Source organism: Macaca thibetana, chromosome 8, assembly GCF_024542745.1.
Source record: "Macaca thibetana thibetana isolate TM-01 chromosome 8, ASM2454274v1, whole genome shotgun sequence".
Taxonomy (NCBI): domain Eukaryota; kingdom Metazoa; phylum Chordata; class Mammalia; order Primates; family Cercopithecidae; genus Macaca; species Macaca thibetana.
Window position 1 is genome coordinate 110,715,888 of NC_065585.1, and position 21,946 is coordinate 110,737,833.

At 38.1% G+C, this 21,946-nt stretch overlaps 2 protein-coding genes across 19 annotated transcripts in view; both read right to left on the reverse strand.

Annotated features, from left to right (window-relative positions):
* The window catches only part of MAK16 (MAK16 homolog), a 1,030,778-nt gene that overhangs the window by 757,717 nt on the left and 251,115 nt on the right, over positions 1-21,946 (reverse strand). The window lies entirely within an intron of this gene.
* Positions 1-21,946, reverse strand: part of NRG1 (neuregulin 1) — a 1,132,381-nt gene that overhangs the window by 5,320 nt on the left and 1,105,115 nt on the right. For 10 of the 18 annotated variants that reach the window (XM_050802453.1, XM_050802452.1, XM_050802463.1 and 7 more), the window contains 6 exons: positions 19,832-19,890; positions 13,013-13,036; positions 8,166-8,268; positions 6,202-6,328; positions 3,177-3,307; positions 2,208-2,414 (listed from right to left, as the gene is read on the reverse strand). In XM_050802453.1, the coding sequence (XP_050658410.1) occupies positions 2,208-2,414; positions 3,177-3,307; positions 6,202-6,328; positions 8,166-8,268; positions 13,013-13,036; positions 19,832-19,890 (651 nt within the window). Of the gene's footprint in view, positions 1-2,207; positions 2,415-3,176; positions 3,308-6,201; positions 6,329-8,165; positions 8,269-13,012; positions 13,037-19,340; positions 19,891-20,442; positions 20,511-21,946 lie in introns of those variants that run through there. The other 8 variants (XM_050802459.1, XM_050802466.1, XM_050802468.1 and 5 more) reach the window with 4 other exon arrangements.

Sequence of the window (21,946 nt, forward strand, 5' to 3'; positions counted from 1 at the left end):
GGAACAGAAAACCCATGAACCTCGCTGCTTCTCCATGATTTGCAGTGATACAGATATGAGAGCTAACTGCCTCTAAACCGGGAACGTGCCTGAGAAATTGAAATATGTGGGCCTTGAGTCTTCAGACTTTTGGCTTTGGGGGTACTTAAATTAAGCTCTCTGAGAAATGCTAATTCAAATTCAACCAACATATAAAAGTGATTCATCTTTTCTCTCCATAATCTCTAGGTTAAAGGAATATTTTGTAGTCCTAGGTATTATCTGGAAGCCAAGCACAGCAGGGAGATGTCAACATTTAAAGATAAATATCACTTGTAGTGATGAGGAATGATTTCATCTCTAACTTCCTTTTCATGTTTCAAAAATAGACTGAAATAGAATGGATAGACTTCCTTAATACATAAAAAAAAATTATATGAATTTAAGACTAAAGTTTTAAAACAGTTTAAACCCTGCCTTTCATAGATTAGTTGCAGGGAAACCTCTGATTTCATAAATTCCATAACGTTCTAAAATATCATTTTTGGGGAAAGGCCCTTGAAGAAGTAACCAATAGGCCTGCAAGCCCAAAATTTTTGTTTGTTTGTTTTTGTTGTTGTTTTATTTTTCTTGCTCTGTTGCCTAGGCTGAAGTACAGTAGCGCCATCTCAGCTCACTGCAGCCTCCGCCTCCTGGGTTCAAGCAATTCTCCTGCCTCAGCCTCCCGAGTAGCTGGGACTACAGCTGGGTGAGCACTGCCACGCCCAGCTAATTTTTGTATTTTTAGTAGAGATGGGGTTTCACCATGTTGGCCAGGATGGTCTTGATCTCCTGACCTCGTGATCCACCCACCTCAGCCTCCCAAAGTGCTGGGATTACAGGCGTGAACCATCACACCCAGTCTGTTAATTTTTGTTGTCAGTACTCCCCAGTCTTTATGTGGAAAGAGTCTATCAAAGTCATCTCTACCCATGGAACTACCACATAAGTATGGATTTGACATTATGTAAACCTTTTAGTAAATGGTCAAAGATTAGACTAAGATGACAATAAAATAAAAATAAATAAAATAAAATTCAGTGGACTTGCAAACAAACAGGTAATAGCTTACCTCTGATTTCATAAATCCCATAAAGTTCTAAAATATCATTTTGAAGGAAAGGCCCTTGCAAAAGTAAGCAAGAGGCCTGCAAGCCCAGAATGTGTTATTTTTTAATGGAAGTACTTCCCAGTTCAAGAGTGGAAAGACTGTATCAAAGTCATTTCCACACATGTAACTACCACATAAGCATGGATTTGACATTATGTAAACCTTTTAGTAAATGGTCAAAGATTAGCCTGAGATGACAATAAAATAAAGTAAAACCCAGAGGACTTGCAAACAAATAGGAACAGGTAACAGCTTACTGATGGGCTAGAAATACTGGTCATCTTCCAGTTCAGGTGAAAATGGAGAAAGAGAATCTATGAATTCAATATTACTATTTAATATCTTTTTGTTTACTTTCTTCCATTCTTCATCTTCCCTTTGCTATAACTCCCCCAACCCAACCCAATCTCCCCAAAGGAAAGCCAAAACATTCTGGAATAAAGGGCCATCTTGAAGGCAGTATCTGCTTTGAAAACCACCTGTGAAGACTGCCAGACGCAGCATCCAAGAGATTTATTTATTCATCCCTTCTTGGAATTTCATAAAAGAGATACTATAGGGTGGAAGGCAAGCAGTTGCCCCCCATGACATTCAGCAATGACATAGCCCTTGATTTGACTTAACTGAGGCTGGAAGGTAAGACAGGGTTAGCAGATAAGAACACGAGGCCAGCTCGACCACCGAATCAGAGTTTGGATAACTGGCAAATTGGAATTATAGAAGGGTCCTTATCAAGCATTGATGCCATCTCTCTAATGTTACAACTGAGGACACTGAGACCCCAAGTGGGTCTGAGCCCATGGCCAGAGCTGGAAACTCCATGTGCTGCACCTTCCGCATCAAAGTATCCCAGCTCTTTAAGAGTCTGTTGCCTGTCAGTCACTGGGACGAGGAGAGAAGCTCAGAAGAAATAAGTTCCGTCAAACAAAGAGATGACTTCATCAACTAGGAGAACTCCTAGAACAGGTAACTGCTGCCCCTTATTCTGATTAGAGTAGATTTCCTGAGGTGAGACCGCAGGTGCTCACGGGGATTCTCTGACTGTCTCCTCTGCAGTAGCTTTGCCCTTCGGTTTTACCTTTCACTATGAGGAGAGTCTCGGTAGGAATCAGGGGTTTCTCTGGCATGCCTGAGGAAGCTGTTACATTCACGAGGGCCTCCTGTGCCATTAAGACGTCCTCTTGGGCCCCCAGTTGGGCTGCTGTGCCTACTGTTTTCTACAGATGACATCATGATTACAGAGTGGCTTTCGGAAAGGATGCTTTCAGTATGTCCGTTGCTCCAGCTGTGGAGGAAATGGGAGAGGCAATGAGATATTTCATTCAAAAATTATATGCAAAAAATGGAAATGAAAGGAATGGATTCTGACAAATGTTTCAAACTACTGATGCATCTGGAACTCACTGCAACATCACTTGTCTCCGAATAGAATAGCCACAAAGATCATTTGCTATAGAGAGGATCTTGATTCAGATTGGCTTTGTAAGTATACAGTACATTCACTTGATCACTCATTCAATAAATATTTATCGAATGCCACTCCTTACTGTATAATTATAGTGTCTCTGTTCTTGAGTGGCTTAGATTAAAGAAACATTTCCTTGTATGAGCTACATTTGGAGATCTAGCATTGGTCTTGGTAGAGTAAGTGCACTGAGGTGGGGATCGCCAGGGCATTTGAGAATTTAGGGTTCCGCTATGTAACCAATTCTCATGCGCATTTCCCAGGGCAATCAATTATTGAAAGAAGTTGACTTCTAAGTATTATGCAGAGCCAAAAACAGACTTGTCCTAGTGTAGCAATTGGGTGAGTAGCAGGGCATGAGTAAAGACAATCTCAGGAACGGGAAACAATGGCCCTGTGGAGTTACCTAATTGAGGTTCAAATTTATGCAGGAATTAAGGGCAAAGCCAGCTGATTTTCAAAATCTGTTGCTGCCCAAAGACCATCCATTTCACTGCGTCCTTTCTTAGGCAGTGGTATCAAAAGGCAATGTGCAACAATTCATGCTGAGAGAAAAGCCATGGAATTTTTAAATTCTCATACCTGTGGCTAGGAGTCTGGGTGACAGTAGTGGAATGATGGGCTGTGGAAGTATAGTGACTGGTGGAAAAGGATGTCTCTGCTTCTCTCTCAACAATATGCTCACTGGAGATGACGTTTTTAGATACATATTGCTGGATAAACAAAGAGACACAACTTTAAGATTCGTGTAGATTCATGTCAGTCAAGGTACTAATATTGTCATGTAAATAAAAACACTAACACTGTCACAAACACACAAATCTATTTTTGTACAGATGCTTTGTAATAAATTCCATTTCCTCAACAGCCAGATGGAAAATCCTGTCCTGGCTACTGTGGCTTTTAGATGAGATGAATAGAGTTAAACAAACAAATAAACAAATAAAAAAACCTCTCTGGATGTGCATCCAATGTACGGCCCATCATCCCAACTACATTTTATCAGCAAAAGTCCTATTTCCTCTATTTTATTTTAAATTAATAACATGACTAGACTTCCATACAAATACAAATATCCATCCAATATTCATTTGTTTCATGGTTATTGCAAGTCGAAGAAGGCTAAATGCTCTCTGAGTGAAATAGAAGCCGACAGGTGGTTTATGTAATTTCAAATTTCAAAGCACTAGAAAAAAATATTTAAAACCTCTATATTTTGGGCCTACCTTTCTCCTTCCATTTCCTAGTGCCCATGTTGTCCTACTAATGTCATTGAAATGTTTAACTTGTTCTCAGTGGTAGGGCTAATAAGGCTACTGATAAATTGGAGGGACTTAACAATTGTTGTCAATGCACATATCTTGACAAAGCACATAATATATGGAGGACATTTCTATTTAATGCAGGTGGATTCTACTTTCTTTTCTTTCTTTCTTTCTTTCTTTCTTTCTTTCTTTCTTTCTTTCTTTCTTTCTTTCTTTCTTTCTTTCTTTCTTTCTTTCTTTCTTTCTTTCTTTCTCTTCTTTCTTCTTCTTCTTCTTCTTCTTCTTCTTCTTCTTCTTTTTTTTTTGAGATGGAGTCTTGCTCTGTTGCCCAGGCTGGAGTGCAGTGGCGCAATCTCAGCTCACTGCAACCTCCACCTCTGGGGTTCCAGTGATTCTCCTGCCTCAGCCTCCCGAGTAGCTGGGATTACAGGCATGTGCCACCATGCCCAGCTAATTTTTGTATTTTTAGCAGAGATGGGGTTTTACCATGTTGGCCAGGCTGGTCTCAAACTCCTGACCTCAGGTGATCCGCCTACCTCCGTCTCCCAAAGTGCTGGGATTATAGGCGTGAGCCACCGCGCCTAGTCAGAGTTTATTTTCATCAGCAAACCACAGTAGTTTTTACTGTTTCTATTAGGGAGGGAGGCCCGTTTTGAAGTTGTGTTTTAATTGCTGTTGGTATTTATACCAAATTGAGTTAAGTAATAGGAAAACCAATAGAAAGGCATACTTTTTGATGAAATAAGGCACTTTATAATCTGATGGTCTGTGGGCTCTAAATATATTCATGGAGATCCAAAAATACACAGCTTGAATTATGCTTGAAACTCTAGCTGGTTCTCTTAGTGGAAAGGCTATTCCATGTGGATCTTCTAGGAAATACAGCTAGCTTGATTAAAGGAAAGGATACACAGTGACCTACTTCTAGTCCCTGCACCATTTCACTATTGCTTCTTGGGAGGCAACACAAGCTCAGTGAATCTAATGAAAATAATACTTAACAATTATTGAACATTCACTAAATGCCGCAAGGCTAAGTGTTTTATGCAAATTACCTTATTTAAGGCTCACAAGGAGTCTCTGAAGTAGGTATTATTTTTAGGTCTGTTTTTATATTGAAGAAATAAGGTTGAGAAAGGTTAAAGGCCAAAGATACACAATGTGAGCAGTAAATGTAATCCAGGCAGTCATTCTACCGTTTATATAACATGCATAGTGACAGATTATAGTTCTTTTTGTAGTGAATATCATTATCACGTGTGTAGACCATTGTGATGAACACTGTTAGGGTGTGAAAAAGCAACAGAGTATGTTAACCTATGAGCACCTTGTTCCAACAAAATCTCAACGGTGTTTGCTACAAGACTTGCTGATAGTTTAGTAACCACCAACTCTGTAGTTGGGTCTATGATACATCTGTTCCACTCAAAATATGCCTTTTTCTATAGGATAGAAAAGGTACTACAATAAAATCTTCAAGCTTTGTGTATTTAAAAAAACCATACATCATAGCAATAATTTGAAAACAAGAAGGATGATGCTGGAATAGAAAGAGCAATACTCCAAAAGCCAGGAGATAGTGCAGCTCTGGCCCTTATCTGTAAATAAAAGAGAGATTTGAAAGATAATATCTTCAAACTCTCCAGAACCTAATATTCTATGATCTAGTTGTATTTTAAAAACTGAATGCTGAGTGTTTGGTACAGTATGAACAAAATAGTTTAATGATGATGGATACATTTCATCTGGAGGGCTTGACATCATTTAGAAAGGGCCAGGGAAGAAGCTGGCATGACACTCTTCTCCTTTTGCTACTGAGAAGCGTGTTTGATAAGTCACTTGATCTTTCCACGCCCTAAAGGAAATCAGAATCCTTTGGAAATCATCATCAGTAAATCATCAGGCACTGTGAATTGCCCTGAGAAGATAACTCTAAAGCTCTTTGCTCAGTTATCTGTACTAATCAGTTACAGACTGGAGTAGCCTCATATATTCCAAGTTATATATTAAAAAAATCCTTTTGATTATTGTACTATTAATTTTGTTTTCTCCCCACGCTCTCCACGCAAGCCCCAGCTATGGCCTCCTTGCAGAACAAACCCAACACTATTATTCCAACTCCTTAATGAACACTTTATAAGAGGAAATGTGCTGATTTTACAGTAACCAAATCCACTTAAAAAAATGTTCCCATTATTTTCTCCTGGCAAAAACCTGGATTCCTGGAAGCCATGGTGATTAATGGCAGCAGCTAAAAGCTTAAGAGCTTTCGAAAATAAACTTCAAGGCGTCTGAACAGAGGAAAGAGGCTCAGTTTTTTCCACTGGCCAGAGTCAACGTACATTCACCAGCTGGACATTCTCGGGGGGTGGGTTAGGATGGTGAGGCCCATTGGCAATGTTCATCATATTGTTTCGTTCAGACCGAAGGCTCTGCCGAAGACGGTCATGAAGCTTTTTCCGCTGTTTCCTAGACATAAGAAAGGGAGCATTTATTTTTTTTCGATTATTTACATTTCATAGTAGAGCCAAATCTTTATTCTACCGACAGCTATGAGTAGCTCAAGGCAGTAGATTGTTGATGAGGAAGAGGGAAGGGAGTGTGTCCACTCTATCCCAGAACAAGTGAAACCACACATCCTTACCAAATAGATTTTAAAATCCACATGGGATTCTTTTGGTAATTTAGCTGTTTTACCGAGAGACAAGAAAAAAAGAGGATAACACAAATAAGTTGATAATTGACTAAAATCCCAACTTTCCTATCAATCCATCTTTGCCTAAGTCTTACAAATGGACACTTATTTGTCTTAGATAATAATTTGTGCTGGGCTGGGCACAGTGGCTCATGCCTATAAGCCTAGCACTTTGGGAGGCAGAGGCAGCAGAATCACTTGAATCCAAGAGTTTGAGACTAGCCTGGGCAACACGGAGAAGCCCTGTTTCTACAAAAAATACAAAAATTAGCTGGGCTGGTGGCGTGCACCTGTGGTCCCAGCTACCCGAGAGGCTGAGGCATGAGCATCACTTGAACCAGGAAAAAAAATGTACATTTATAAGAGTGACTTCATTTATAGCTTTTCCTGGGGTCTCTGAAGAAATGAACTGAGTTTTGAATATACACAGTTAGCATGTTTGTGAGTGTATCCTATGTATGCGAGTGAGAATGTGGACATATTTTGCCAATGGATTTTGGCACACTTGTAACATGTTCCTACTCTGGTAACGCTTTTTGTGTAACTAGGCAGCGAATATTGAGATGGAATCTAATGAGACTCACCAGGTTGATTCCAGGAAGGCTTATCTCTATCACTTAATTCCGGCAACACACTAAATCATGGGATATTAAGAAAATACAACCTATGCTTTGGATTTTGTGGTATAAAAGCATATTATTTTTCTTCCTCAATGCAACATTCAGATTATGAAAATATTCCCATCGATGGTTTGGCAAGAGAGTATCATGCGGCAACATTTTTACAAAAACCTTGTTAATTTAACATTATATTACGCTTGAAATGTAAGTTATATGTAGGAGAGAAAAGTGAAGAGAATTCATGTCACATACAATTGAATTTGTTAACATGGACCAAACTTCAAGGCCAAACATAGGGAACCCAAATTTATTCTCATGTGTTCTCTTTTACGTTTTCAAAGAAAGTTTTGCTTGATTTTCCTCCCCTGAGATTCCTTTTTTACGTCTCATGCTGTGAGAGCATTCATACTGGCAACCTAATTAGATAGAATTTAAAAATAATCACTATAACTCAGAAAACTGCATTGCAGATACCACAAAAGATTTCCTTTATCTTGTAAATTTTAGTGTAAATTGGACTTGTTCTCAGTAGTCCTTTGAACTAAAGGTACTACTGCACCCTGAATGCAGTCAGTCTCTAACCCATAGAAGTTTTTCTAGGTGCATATTAGTTTCTTTTGGGGATAACTTGACTATACTAAAGCCCTCAAATGGACTTTTGTTACCTTCCTTCTCGTTTTAGAACGAGGTGCCTTCACTCTGTCCCACCCATACACATAACTTCCATACAAGCCTGTCCCTCCAGCCCTTTATCCATTCAGGGGCTGTGGTCATTGGACAGAAATCTTTACAGCACTTTCACATGAATAGAATATTCTGTGTTTAGGAGACATGCTCTGAATGGATTATTCGGAGGAAATAATCCCCCCCGCCCCTCCTTTTTTTTTTTATCCCCAAGACTAGGCTGTGGAGCTCAGATTCTGCAAAGCCCTGGCCATCTAAGCTGTCTCTGCATGAGGGAGAGAGAAAGGCATGGAGGAGGAAGGTTTACTTGGTTTTGCAGTAGGCCACCACACACATGATGCCAACCACAAGGAGGGCGATGCAGATGCCAGTTATAGTCAGCACTCTCTTCTGGTACAGCTCCTCCGCCTCTGGAAAGGGATGAGAGCAGATGTCATCACAGGTCACTTCCACTTGCCAAGACTGACTACAACCAAACAGTGGGCATGCTGCATGACATTGTCCATGTTCACAAGAAAATAAATACATGACAATTCTTTATGTTTACACACATAGCTAATGTACAACATGCTCTGCACTATGCTTTGAACATAAATAACAAAGCCAGCTGGGGCCATTTACAATACAAATATTATACTCAAAAATTACTTCTAATGATAAGCTATAAATATATATATATTTGATAGTAAATTGGAAATCATAAACATTAATTATAAAATAACTATTTGGTTAAAACTGTAGTTTTTTTTTTGTGAAGTCTTGCAAAATAAAATATAAAAAGCTCTTGCAAAGACAACAGGAATCAACATCAATTAAAGGAGCTGGGATTGGCAATTACTGGAGTCTCCCCTTCCTCCTTCCTCCCTTCTTTATCCTCCAGCTCCTGGCCTTTTTGTATTTCCCAGCTATTTTGTATCATCACTTTATATCCAGTGGTCTTTACAAAGAGTTATTTCTAACTTAAATATATTAAATTCAAAGACATTTGCAAACATGAACTTGGCTTGTAGTTACCTAGTAAATTGAGTCAGGCTCTCTGTGATTTAACAGTAAAATGTGAACACAAGAAGCAATACAATATGACGTATCAGGGCACTGTATCAAAGAAAATCCCATGTGATGGGTAGGACAGTTATGGGCCCAAGTGGAGACTTGTCCTTTGGAAGACAATTCTAATTACTCCACCAATTGGACTTAGGAACAAGTTTATTTGTCCAAAGAGGTCACCAGTACAAATGATGTGTGATTTGGAACAGAGTTCACATTCATACATTGGCCAACTTGGCAAATGAGCTAATGTAGGTTATGCTAAGGAAGTGTGATGCTTAGAACTTTGAACTAAAGATACTACTGTACCCAAAATGCAATCAGTCTCTAATTCATAGAAGTTTTTCTATTTTCGAATTAGTTTCTTTGGGGGATAAGTTGATTAGACTAAGGTAGGTCAGGTTCTTAACAAGATTTGCTGATTTAATAGGGACCCTGATCCCTTAGGACCTGAGCTTCCAGTGAGTCTAATTACATCTATTGGAAGATCTTCACAAGTTCACTCAGAAAGAGAACTCGACAGCAGTGTAAGCTGTTCACTTGCCATTATAATCAATAAGTTGGTCAAGAACTGGGGAATACTGTATAAACAGAGCTGACTTATCTGGACATCAACAAGGGACCCGCAAAGCCTATTTCCATATTACATCTGCAGTGGCACAACTACACCTTTAACTACACCTTTTTCTCTTTTGAGAGAGGGCAGCTTGCAAGAAGTTTTCTTGAAATGAAAAAGTGAATTTTAATTTCTAGGATACAGTGGACCTTATCATGAAACGAAACATTTCCTACAAGCCGAGCCCATGATAATCAAATTCCAGTGAACAGGTCAAGAACATTGTCAAATCAAATTAATATAGCACTGATTATTAACAGGAGGAGAAGGAGAAGAGAAGTCAGTGGGTAAAGGACTAGAATGCTGCATAGATTATACAAAAACAAATCAAAAGGAGGTGGAAAGGAAAAACAAACCAAGAGGACAGACAGACTGACAGAATGACAGAGAGACCGAGGAAGGGAAAACAAGGTTAAAAGTTAAGGAGCCATCTGAAGTCCCTGGCACAGCATGCCTGATACTAAGGGAGGAAAAATAAATAAAGAAAAGAAAACCAGAGGGAGGAAATGCTTGGGTGGGAAGAAAAGGTAGATGCAAAGTTGGAAGGGTCATTCCATACAGCATAACTCCTAATCTAAGCTAGCAGTCATGTGGAAGCCACAATTAGAAAGCGAAGCGGCTGGTGCATTGCGGTGAAACAATGTACTGGGAAATATTGCATTGGTGTCACAGATTTTTTTGTATGTGCAGCAAAAGTCAGATGAGGACAAGAAATGTGAGTGCTTATATGTTAATTGCGTGTGTCTGCTGCCTTCCCTCTCCCATAATCACAGGACAGGGAATTAATTTCTATGGGGTATCTGGTTGATGCTGCTGCTGTAGCCTCCCTTCCTGATCTTGGTATCTTGATCAGGTTTTAGGATACATGTTTAAGAAGCAGAGCTGTCACCCCACTGGTCCTTCTCCCTGGGACCCAGGACGCAGAGCACAGCTCCTTGGGCTGTGAGGAGTTGGTGAAGAAGTAGGAGTGTAGGTATTATTGCCAAGAGATGAACGCCCTGTATGACTGTCCTCTTTTCCTTACTCTACTGTTTTCTTCTTTGGAGATGGGCAAGCCTGTGGTCGTTCTTTTCTACTGATATCTTAACATCCTATCTTTAGAAAGAAGCTGGGAAACTGCTTCTGCAAACTTCAAAAACGGGGACATGGACAAGGGCTAAATGGGAAAAAGGCATCATGATTACTCTCAGGGATTCCTGGGACAAGTTGTCTTTTGGTTGTTAATTACAGAAGAATAGATTGAGTTGCGCTTGGAAACATATGGTGCATGATGACGGGTGCATTCTTTCTATGCTGTGTAGGCAGACACACATTTTCCAGTAAAATGATCATTTCATGGAAATAAAGAGGTAGCTCAGTAAAGGCCAAAGGGTAATGTAACAGCACTAAAACAAACTGATTCAAGCCAAGGCCCATAGAATACAGACGTGGGATTAAAATCCTGTATTCACATCAGCATTGACCAGATGCACTACAACTCTCATCCACATTGCTATTTGAATTTTTCACGGTTTGGCTCAATCAGGTGATCCCACACTATGAATGTGATCAAGGAAAAATACTTGGTGAAAAATAATATAAACAATGGATTCTTTAACCTGTTTTTCCCCATATTTTTTTTCTTATGTGTCAGGTCAACTGGGGAAGAGCAAATTAGAGACAGGGCTGAAAACAAGAGTCCGTCATTCCAATCGGTGGGTCTGTCTCTCAGTGAGCAGAAATGCCCCAGAGTCTTCATGGTTTGGCTGGACTAATATGTTTCCAGATCAAGCACATTTTTCAGTCTGATCTGGCCTGGCCAAGAAACAGAGCCCTTACCTTTCTGAGTTGTACTTGATCTTTAAGGTCTGATTTTCCTGAAGGATGCAATGTTCTGGTTTAGTACACCAGCCAGCCTGGAACTATGAGCCTCTGGAAACTGTACCTTTGAGAACCATGTGGATAGCAGCACCCTGTGTCTTTCCTAACCCATAGAGGATCTTACTGAGGGGGAAGTTATGTATCTGAACTATCCTTCACTTTACTGTTGGGGACAGAAACAATACCTTCTATAGTCAGACCCTCCAGCTATAAAATGAGAAATATGCTGTTAAGGATCGAAGGATATGGGGTAATGGTAGAGTTTTTTCCCTCCCTGCAGGATAGGCCAATAATCCTGCAGAAGTGGGACAATTTTTTTCCCCCGAGGGAAGAAACTCCAATAGATAGCTCCCCTCAGTACACAACGTGCTCCCTAGTAATAGAGGTGCTCCCCCTTGTGTTTCTCCCTCTTGGGAGATGTTCTGCAATGCACAAAGGTCCATTCACATGCACCTGGGGGCTTCTCATCAAATTGATAGTTTAATCCTGAATTTTTTTTTTTGGGGGGAAGAAATGGGCAACCTATTGAGCAATCCCTGTAGCTGCTAAAGCTTGCAACTGCCTCATTTCCCACAAAGTCTGGAAACTACATTATGTGCAGCCTGTGATGTTATCATCCAAAAGAAGGCAGTGGCTGTAGCATGCCCCTGCTGCATGATGTCCCTGAAGTCAGCTGGATGGGGACCAGATATTCTGTGAATCAGGACATTGTGTCACTGATCCACCCATGGTCCAGGACTGTAGGCGGCATTGAGAAAGACAGACTGGCCTGGCCCTGTGGATTCTCTGGGAAGGTAGCACAGCTCCTTGCTCCCCAGAGACTGGTCTTCAATCCCAACTATGTAGGATGAAGGCCTTCCAAAAAAGTGTGTCCAAATTTTGTATACTCATATATTTTTCTTTTCCTTTTACAGTGTGAAATTTTCTATTCGATTACTTGTCTGCATAATCTTCATGACTCAAATTTAATTCCATTACCACTGGAATCTCCACCTAAAATAGCATAAGCCTGCTTTCTTTCTGTTTTCTATTTCCTTCTTATAAGATAATGAAGTTGACTAGGGTGGTGCTTGAGTATCTCCAGAAAATCTGAGTAATTCAAGTCTGTGCATTTAATATTGTGTTGTAATGTAAGGGCTTTCTATATACATTACATTGTCTATATTAAATAGATGATTTTTACATTGTATGCCAAAAATCCTACCAGGCTAAGATGCTGTGTGTTTTTTAAGCAGATGGATTTAAAAAGTCTTTTGTTCTCAGGACTCTGAGTGGATTTCCCCTGTATCCTTTATGTGCTACTACTACTTACCCCAACTTTTCTATAACAGCAGAGCCAGATCCAATCAGTGGGTTAAGCAGCCTGGGATATATGTGAATTTGCAGCAGGTGGGGTAATTTTAAATTCTAAGTGAAGGATGCTTGGGAATCTGAAACCTGCTGCACTCAGTAACATTTCAGTAAACTAATCATAGATTGAACGCAGAGAAATCATTGTTATAGCTGTATGATCCCTTCTAAAGAAAAAGGAAATTAGTTAGGAACTGAAAGGTAAGAGTAGGAAGGGAAAAAGATTTCAGCTCATAGGCTCTAAATTCTGCAGGCTAAAAGGAATGATGATTGGTCCATACCCATAAATTCAATCCCAAGATGCTCTGCCAATGCAGAAAGTTGACAAAAAAAAGAAAGAAAGGGAAAAAGTTTCAGAAAAGAGCAATACACTGCACTCCAAAACACATTACACATGACTATTATGGCTCTCTGTGCGTGCACATTGAACCAGACAAATGGTGCGTGGTTAAGAAGCAGTGCTCAGGTACGCCTCTGTGAGTCCACATAGGGAACGTCTCTTTTTATGAGGTGTGCAAAATAGCAGCACATTGTATCTTTATTAACCCTTAAAAGATCTTACTGAGGGAGAAGTTCTGTCGCTGAACTATCCCTTACACTATTTCCTTGTGTGTGAATAGAAGGATTATTTTTATAATCGGAAAAGGCATTTGATACTATTTCATTCCTTTTTTTAAAAGGCAGAAGCAAAGTTCCAAGGAGGTGAATTTTATTTAATTAAAATAAGTAAAATTAATTAATTATTAATTTTTTACCCAAAGACACCCATGGGCAGAGGCAGGAGCAGAAGGCAGGAGGATGGTAATTTGGTCTGAAAATGTTATCAGGTTGGACTTGGATTTTTCCTTGTTTGTGGGTAGTTGGCCTCGAATACTTCTTGCTCATTGGTTGTGTATTTATTTTCTTAGCTGTATCTCTTTTACTTCTTCTAATCTTCCACTTTTCTCATCACTTGTCTGTTTCATTCACAGAAAGCAACAAACGCTTCTGCCCCAAAACCCCAAACAGGGGCTTGGGACACTGGAGACTTCTTCCAGTTTTTCTCACATAAGTTCTGTGTGGTTAGGACAATTCTATGCCTCACTTTTTTCAAACTGTAAAGAAAAAATAAGTGGGAAAATCCAATTCCTAGGGATTTTCATCTTAACTTATTACTCCTTTAAATAACAGAGAGTCAGCGAAATCACTTCTCCAGAATGCTGGACTCCCATTCTCACAGCCACTCGGAGGACCTGCAGGGCTGCCCAGGGAAGTAGACGCACAGGTATGAGCCAACAGCCAGCAACCCTGGCAGCTGGGACTCTGGAGACTCCAGGATTGCAAGAACAGCAGAACCTGCAGAGGCTCCAATGAGGAAGTGGGAGAAAACAAGTCCCCCCCCGCAAAAAAAAAAAAAAAAAAAAAAAAAAAAAAATCTCCAGGGATGACACTTTTCATTTTTTCATTCTCAAAACAAAAACTGATAATCAAATTTCATGATGTGGAAGGCTCTAGGACTTCCTTTCTCTCTCTCTCTCTCTGTGTGTGTGTGTGTGTGTGTGTGCATGCGCATGTGTGTGTGGTCAAGAAGCAGGTGGGAAGGAGAGACAGCATATCAACTGAGATCTACATTTTCTTTCTTTGATCACTGCCTCAAGAGATACAAGGGCTATTCAATGATATGGCAAGGTATCTCTTAAGTTTGAAAAAAATGCCGTGGGGGGGGGTGTTTCTCTTACAAAAACTTGTGTTTGGGTACCTCATATAGAGAGGGAAAAAGCTGAGTGTACTGGGTACACTCATCACAAGATGAGTGTACTGGAATCATCTTGGTTTCGGGTCCTGCTTCTGCCGTGGACCTGTTTAGTGACTTTGGACATGTTAGTTTTTCATTAACAAAATATTTTTTATACAAACACATGCCTCACTGGGCGTCCCTGAGGAGTAAAGGAGATGTGAAATATGTGGCTAACAGCAGAAGGGCTTAACAGCTTGTGTAGCAGACACATCAAGAGATGTACCCTGGGCCACTTGCTGTATTCTCGTTTACTTTTGGCTACTTTCATGGCCAGAAAAACTTTTTAAGCTCTGGGGATACTTGAAAACTTAAAAACTTGCTGCCCTTTAAGGAAATGAAGCTTCCCAGATTTTTTTAAAGTATATATATACACACACACACACACACACACACACACATATATCAAAAAGTACACTGCATAACAAGGATCATGGGAAGTACTATACATAATAGTCTCCTCTGCCTTGGGTCCAGTGTACACAAGCAAATAAGCTATCTTTTTCATAAATTAAAAGCTAGGGGTTTAGTTATGATTAACTTGGTTGCACAATATTCACAGCAAAAATAATTTATTCAAATGCAGATAAATTTCTCTTGCCTCCGTACAACACTCAATTGGTCAAAAATTGGTCATTTTTTTCCTATTTGCTTTCTTCATACAAACTTTGGAACATCAACATGAAAACATTCATTTTCCAGGGAAGTCAATAATAAATTTCCATACTCATTTCCATGAAGGTGGGACCCAGCTTTTCTTTCTAGAACCCCTTCCCTCTCTTTCCTTTTTCTCCAACCAGTCAGTAATAATTTAAGGGTTAAAATCAAGCGATGTCTACAGGAACTCTCTCCAGAGAGTCAGGATTCCATGCCTACGTGAACACTGCTCATGATCTGTATTAGTTGCATAGAAAGCTTGGTTAAGTCTTCAATAAAATTAGTAGCATGCCCATGCATACATATTACTGCATTTACAGTTTTATAGGTAAGTCTGTCAGCCTAACTATAATTTCATTTCGCGGGAAGTCATTCATATCAGGCAGCTCCAATTTCAAATAATTCAATGGGAAATTGGTACTTAAAACTGGGATCTCTTCTGGCCATAAGCCCTAACAAGGAAACAAGCAGAGGGAACATGCATCAGTCATACTAGACCCAGAGCAAATACTGCTCTAATTTATTTTTACTATTGGTAGCTACATTTCTTTCACTGTGAGTCAAAAAAAGCAGAATACACGAGCACTTTTCATTTTATGAAAAGGTTATTACTTTCTATCTGTTCTACTTAATCTAATGTTGGCCTGGGCTCATTAAGAATCACATGCTTCCTATTGAACTTCTGCCTAGCCACTACATTTTTCAAATTAAATTAATAATTCAAAAACACAAAGTTTACTGTAAACAATCTAGTTTCCTTTTCTACATGTGATTTCCGGCTGTGCTCTGAGCAATATAAAAAATTAATCTAAATCCAAAAGTCTTCAGAAACTATTAAATATTGACTCACGAATCCTTTGTCTTAGGATTTTATAATTGCTTGAGGAAAACTGATTAACCTGTAGGTTAATTTAAATTTTCAATCGCATTAAAGAAAAGAACAATAGAACAACTTTCTTTAACAAAAAATATATACCCATGCAATTATGGTTTCTGTTAACATTTGAAGACATTTAGGATTTTTCTCTTTAACATCTTGGGCCTGTTTAGGCTAATCATCTCAAAGACTTAAAATCTTAAAGTCTTGACTTTTTGTACCGATGAGATTTCGAAAGGAGTTCTGTCAATGCCAGTTCTGAACAGGATCAATTTAGTGTCTGTCTTTTAATTTTAGACTTACCTTTATACAATGGAGATACTTTTTGTTTTTTTTCACATATGCCAATCCGTAGTGTCACTGGGCCCTTTGAAATGTTAACAGGAGACTTTCTCCTTAGTTCCAAATTCCATGTGCACATAAGCACACTCATAAACACACACACAGTAAAATCTCACTAACACTTGGCTGCAATTTATGGCAATTTTGTCACAGGTGAAGTGTTCCTCTATTCTACTGTTAGCAAGATGCATGTTCGATAAACAAGAATAATTTCAACAGGTTGCATTTAGAAATCCATGCAAATGATGGATGCACTAGCAACCTGTGATTCAAAACTACTTTGAAGGATATCTGCTAAATTGTTCAGTGTGAGAATGTTCCTAAAAGTTCTAAAATTACAATCTTTTAAAATATTCTAAATTTGAGCTAGTCTATAATTAGGTCCTATTGTATGTTAGTTTCTACATGACATACTTGCTCTGTACTGCCCCTAACTATTGAAAGTGTGAGTGCTTTTCCTTTTTTCCACCCTAAAATCTATACATTATGGAGTGCCTGTATACACATGCATATGTGTGGACACACACACGAACACACACACACACACACACACACACACCCCACACCACATATTGATGAACACAATTTTTTTCAACTAGGAATTCTGTGTCAGGTTAGGTCAAATTTGAAGCTGACTAACCTTGACAATATTTTCCTAGAAAGTACTATAAATATAATGTTGTATTTCAAGGCAAATGGCTGCCTTATAAAATATACATTTGTCCCTCTCTTTCATATTTTAAGTCAGTTTTTATAAATCAGTAAATGGCCCATGGACATTCTGACCAGAATCACTGTATCAAATCTGAATAATGTAAGTTTCATGTTAATAAACTTAAAAAATTATCCATTCTTTAGAATGTTATTTTTCAACTGAAAATGTAGTGTGGTAAGTTTTGAATGTTTCTCTTTGAAGCTAGGGACTATCTTTTCCCATTTTGTGTTCAAAATTTATGTTTTCCAGACTTTAAGACTACAAACAATTAAATTTTAAAACAGTCACTATGGTGACATTCTCTATCTTTATTCTGGCTTTCATTGCTACTTGAACATAAAGTTCTTAGAGCAGCACAAATTTATTTTTCTGCCTTCTATGTAGGGGTTTGCAGAGATAAAAACTGAAAATTTAAGACATAGAGGTTAGAACATTAACTCGGTAAGACAACATTGGAAAGCAATTTCTGATTGGAAGCTCTTGCTTTTCCAGACATGAGGCATCTCTGCTGCACAGCCATTACATATATTGTTCATAAATGTGCAATCAATCTTTGTTAAATCAGGTTAAATATGAATGCTGCTTTCCTGGATGTCATCCAAAAGTGGCATTGAAAGCGTACTAAAGAATTTATTTAAAGAATCACACTCTGAACTTCACAAATACATAGTGGCTATTTTAAAATGATATCTTCTGAAAAAGCAAATGGTCTAAAAGAGAAGTTGAAAATATTTTCTCTGGTTGCCACTGTCAGATCTAACTACATAATTATACTGTCAAATAGCTTCATTTTTTAATGCTTTTGTTTATATAGTGCCTGAACATTGCCTTCAAGGCACAGTAAAACTCTTAACACCAAAAATGTAAATGTAACTTAAGTGATGAGAATTGTCATTAAAATCTAAAGTATGATTTTACTGTATTTATCCAGCCACATAGATTTGCCAAATCTATGTTATTTGAATACAAATACACATTTCTAAGAGAAATAATTTAAGGTATTAAATAACATTCTATTTTTCCCTTTTATTTTTATTTTCTATCCTATCTATCTTTAAAAAATTAACTTAAAAATTAAATCAAGCTATTTGCTTTAGCTGTGGATAGAAAAATTCTCCCTACTAAATACATATTATTTAAATGTTTGTCAATAAAGTGAAGGCTGTTTGGAAATTTTACAATGCCAATTTACAAACTTTTCACAACAGAAAATGGCCTAGGAAGTTGTCTTTGATACGTAGCCTATGTAAATACATAAATACTACCTCCCTAAATATATGATTGCACATTACGGGTCTAATCTTACCATAAAACATTATAGAATTTATTCTGGAAACTTCTATGACTGTTAACAGGAATTACAGAAACTTATTCTCTGCATGCATCAGAACAAGGGTAAATTGGATTCTTTTAGGACCCCTAAATAACCAGCTTATATCACTGTTTCTTATGTTAGATGAATTTAAACTGCAGTAAGCTATGTGACATATTTTTCAGGATGAGCAGTTGACAATCTAAATCAGTGGTTGACAAATCCAGCCCACTTTGCTTCTGTAAATGAAGATTTAATGGAACACACCCATGCACATCAGTTTTATGCATTGTTTACTGCTGTTTTCATGCTACAATAGTAGGTTTGAGTTGTTGTGACAGTGATGGTGCCACCACAAATCCTAAAATATTTACTCTCTGAACCTTTACAGAAAAAAAATTGCCATTCTTTCATCTACATGGATAACTACATGATATGCATTTTAAATGCACTGTTTTGAAAGCTCCAGGATCAGAAGTTATAAACCCAGTTCACAATAGGACAAATACATGGTTTGGTGTATATAATTATGTACAAGTGAATTGGGTCTTTTAGGAATGATGTTCAAAACTTCATAAAGCCACAAACATCTATCCAAATTTCCCAGTTTTGCCTTAAGTTACATATATATATATATACACACACACACATATTTATCCTATAGTTATTATATCTCAAAATAATAAATATTAAAGCAAATAACAGTAACTATTTTATTCTAAATTACTTTTGAAACTAACATAAAGAAATGCTAATATAAGTAAATAATTGTTTAAACCAGTGCCTGAATTACTTGTTCCCTAAGCAACGTAAACAGAAGCCAGGATATCTTATTTGCTGTGAAATGCTTGTTTTTAATTTTCCTACTTGATGCTTTTTTAAAAAAATGCCTCAATGCAAACTTTTTGGTTAATGAAGAAAAACATCTGAACTCCTTTTATTATGTTTATTTGTGACAAATAACACATTCTGAATCAAAATTAACTTACCATCATTTCAAATGTATATTGGTTACAGCTTAGCAACACCCTTTTCAGGATGTGGTCATTGTATAAAGAAGATGGGACTGTTCAGTAGAATGATTTTTATTTTATCAATAAAAGTGAGACTTTGAAATGCCTTTATTATCATTTCACTGCTTGATATTGACTATCAATTTGTATCACATCATTCAATATCAATTCCAGAAACATCCGGAGCCTCACACACCTATTAGTATCTCAGAGCCAACTAGTCACGAACAGAGGAAGTAATACAATTGCTTTTGTTAATGTTCTCATGCGACAGGCAGAGGCAGTCAATATTAGACCTGGTAAGACACATCTAGCTCTAGGTGGAATCTGAGGGGAGATGCAGCAACAAGAAAGCAGCACCAACTGAGCATGCTCCTATTCAGGCAGAGACAGAAAGGGAGTGGACGTACTGTAGAAGCTGGCCATTACGTAGTTTTGGCAGCGATCACCAGTAAACTCATTTGGGCACCTGAGAGAAGAAACAAAAAAACAATGGTAGAAAAAACAGAGAAAAAGAGAAGAGGTGAATATATGCTAGAAAGAAGCTCCTTCAGTGTCATTTGACTGAAACTTGGTGGGTTCACCCTCAGGAACTGAATCTTTGCCCTGATTATGGCTTTCAGGCTCTGGCACTTCCCCCAAATGGTTAAAAATTTGGACAGAATGCAGTTCTTAAGTTGGTATGATGGAAAGATCCCAGCATTTTAAGTGGTTGCCTTCTTTCAAAGGGAACTTCTTAAAATGAAATCTGACGTTTTACTCATCTCAGTTTTCCATTTGATGGCTTTGGTCACACACGTTGGAAGAAAATGTTTCTGGGTTGGCTTGCCTGCAATGGTTTGTCAGCATCACGGGCCATCGTGACTGGCCATTCTTGTAAATTGATGAGTTTATGCCTTGAGAGGTTAAGCCATAATTAGAACAAAATGAATCAGTTGCAACTGAGCTGTAAAAGCACCAAGTGGTAGTGATTGTTGCTGTAGTTGGGGGAGAAAGCAAATTTCAGATTATTTTAACATACTTTCTTGGTTTTGGACTTTCATGGGCACATTCTCAGTACATCTTGCTCCAGTGAATCCAGGTTGGCACCTAGAGGGCAAAAATGTGGTAAACAAAAAAAATGCTAAAGACACTGAGCTTTCAGACTGGCAATTTTCCTCCTATGGAATATGGAGATTCCTAAAAATGATCTGGTACCAAGCAATATAAAGAAAAGAAAAGACACAACATTTAGAAAACCATGTCCCACAAAAACTGTGGGTTACAGATTTTTGTTGTTGTTTGCTTCAGTCTTCAAATGATTGGTTAACTGAAATTTAACCAGAGTGAAGTTGAAATGTGGAATAAGAGGCAGCAAGGCCCAGAGAGCTGTCAATTTTCCTTTGGCATGACCCTGTTTGCCACTGAACATTGATTCTCACTATGTTAAAACACTGGTTTTCATAAGTGCTAACATGATTCCATCCCTGTCTCTTATCAATAAATTATCTTGAGCTTTTTCTTTTATATACTTATATCAATTTTAATTCATTTCATGGGTGTTTTATGTTACAAGTTAAGTCATTAAACAATAGAAATCAAGTACTTTCACATTATAATGATTTTTTTGACAAGAAAAACTACATTCCCTCTTTTTTAAAAAGATATTACAAATAAACTCTTGTTTTTAATGTTCAAAGATACTAGAAACAGATTTTTATCAAGACAAATTTCACTTAATTGTATTATCCCAAATCAAAGATAAATACATTTAAAAATTTATATCAGTTATTCTTATGCAGAAGTACTTAATACATGTCATTTTGCATTTAAGGTAAAACTGTTTTTAAAACTGTATAAAATTTACATGTTATTCACTCATATATATTTACCTATCAGCATTCTAGAATCTCGATACAATATTGTTCTTAAGGTCATGCAATGGGGCTGCGCTTAAATATGGAAGTTCTTTATAATTGCCTTTTTTTTTTGTTGCTGTTACTCTAATAACTAAAGCATTTTAAATAGGATTGATTTTACCAGAATCATTCTCGAATAAAAAGGGCCACTGAAAGGTTCTAGGAAGCAATATACTTAGAGATAGAAAGTCCCTCATTTTGAATCCTCAACATCCATCATCATAATTGTTATTTTTGTATTGTTTTTTGTTTTTTTTTTGAGACGGAGTCTCACGCTGTTGCCCAGGCTGGAGTGCAGTGGCGCGATCTCGGCTCACTGCAAGCTCCGCCTCCCGGGTTCCCGCCATTCTCCTGCCTCAGCCTCCTGAGTAGCTGGGACTACAGGCGCCCGCCACCGCGCCCGGCTAATTTTTTTTTTGTATTTTTTTTTAGTAGAGACGGGGTTTCACTGTGGTCTCGATCTCCTGACCTTGTGATCCGCCCGCCTCGGCCTCCCAAAGTGCTGGGATTACAGGCTTGAGCCACCGCGCCCGGCCTATAATTATTATTAATAGTTCATCTATACAGCAACTATCATGCAAAGAGCCTAAGTTAGCTCTGGTAGCTCATACCTAGTGATTTTTACAC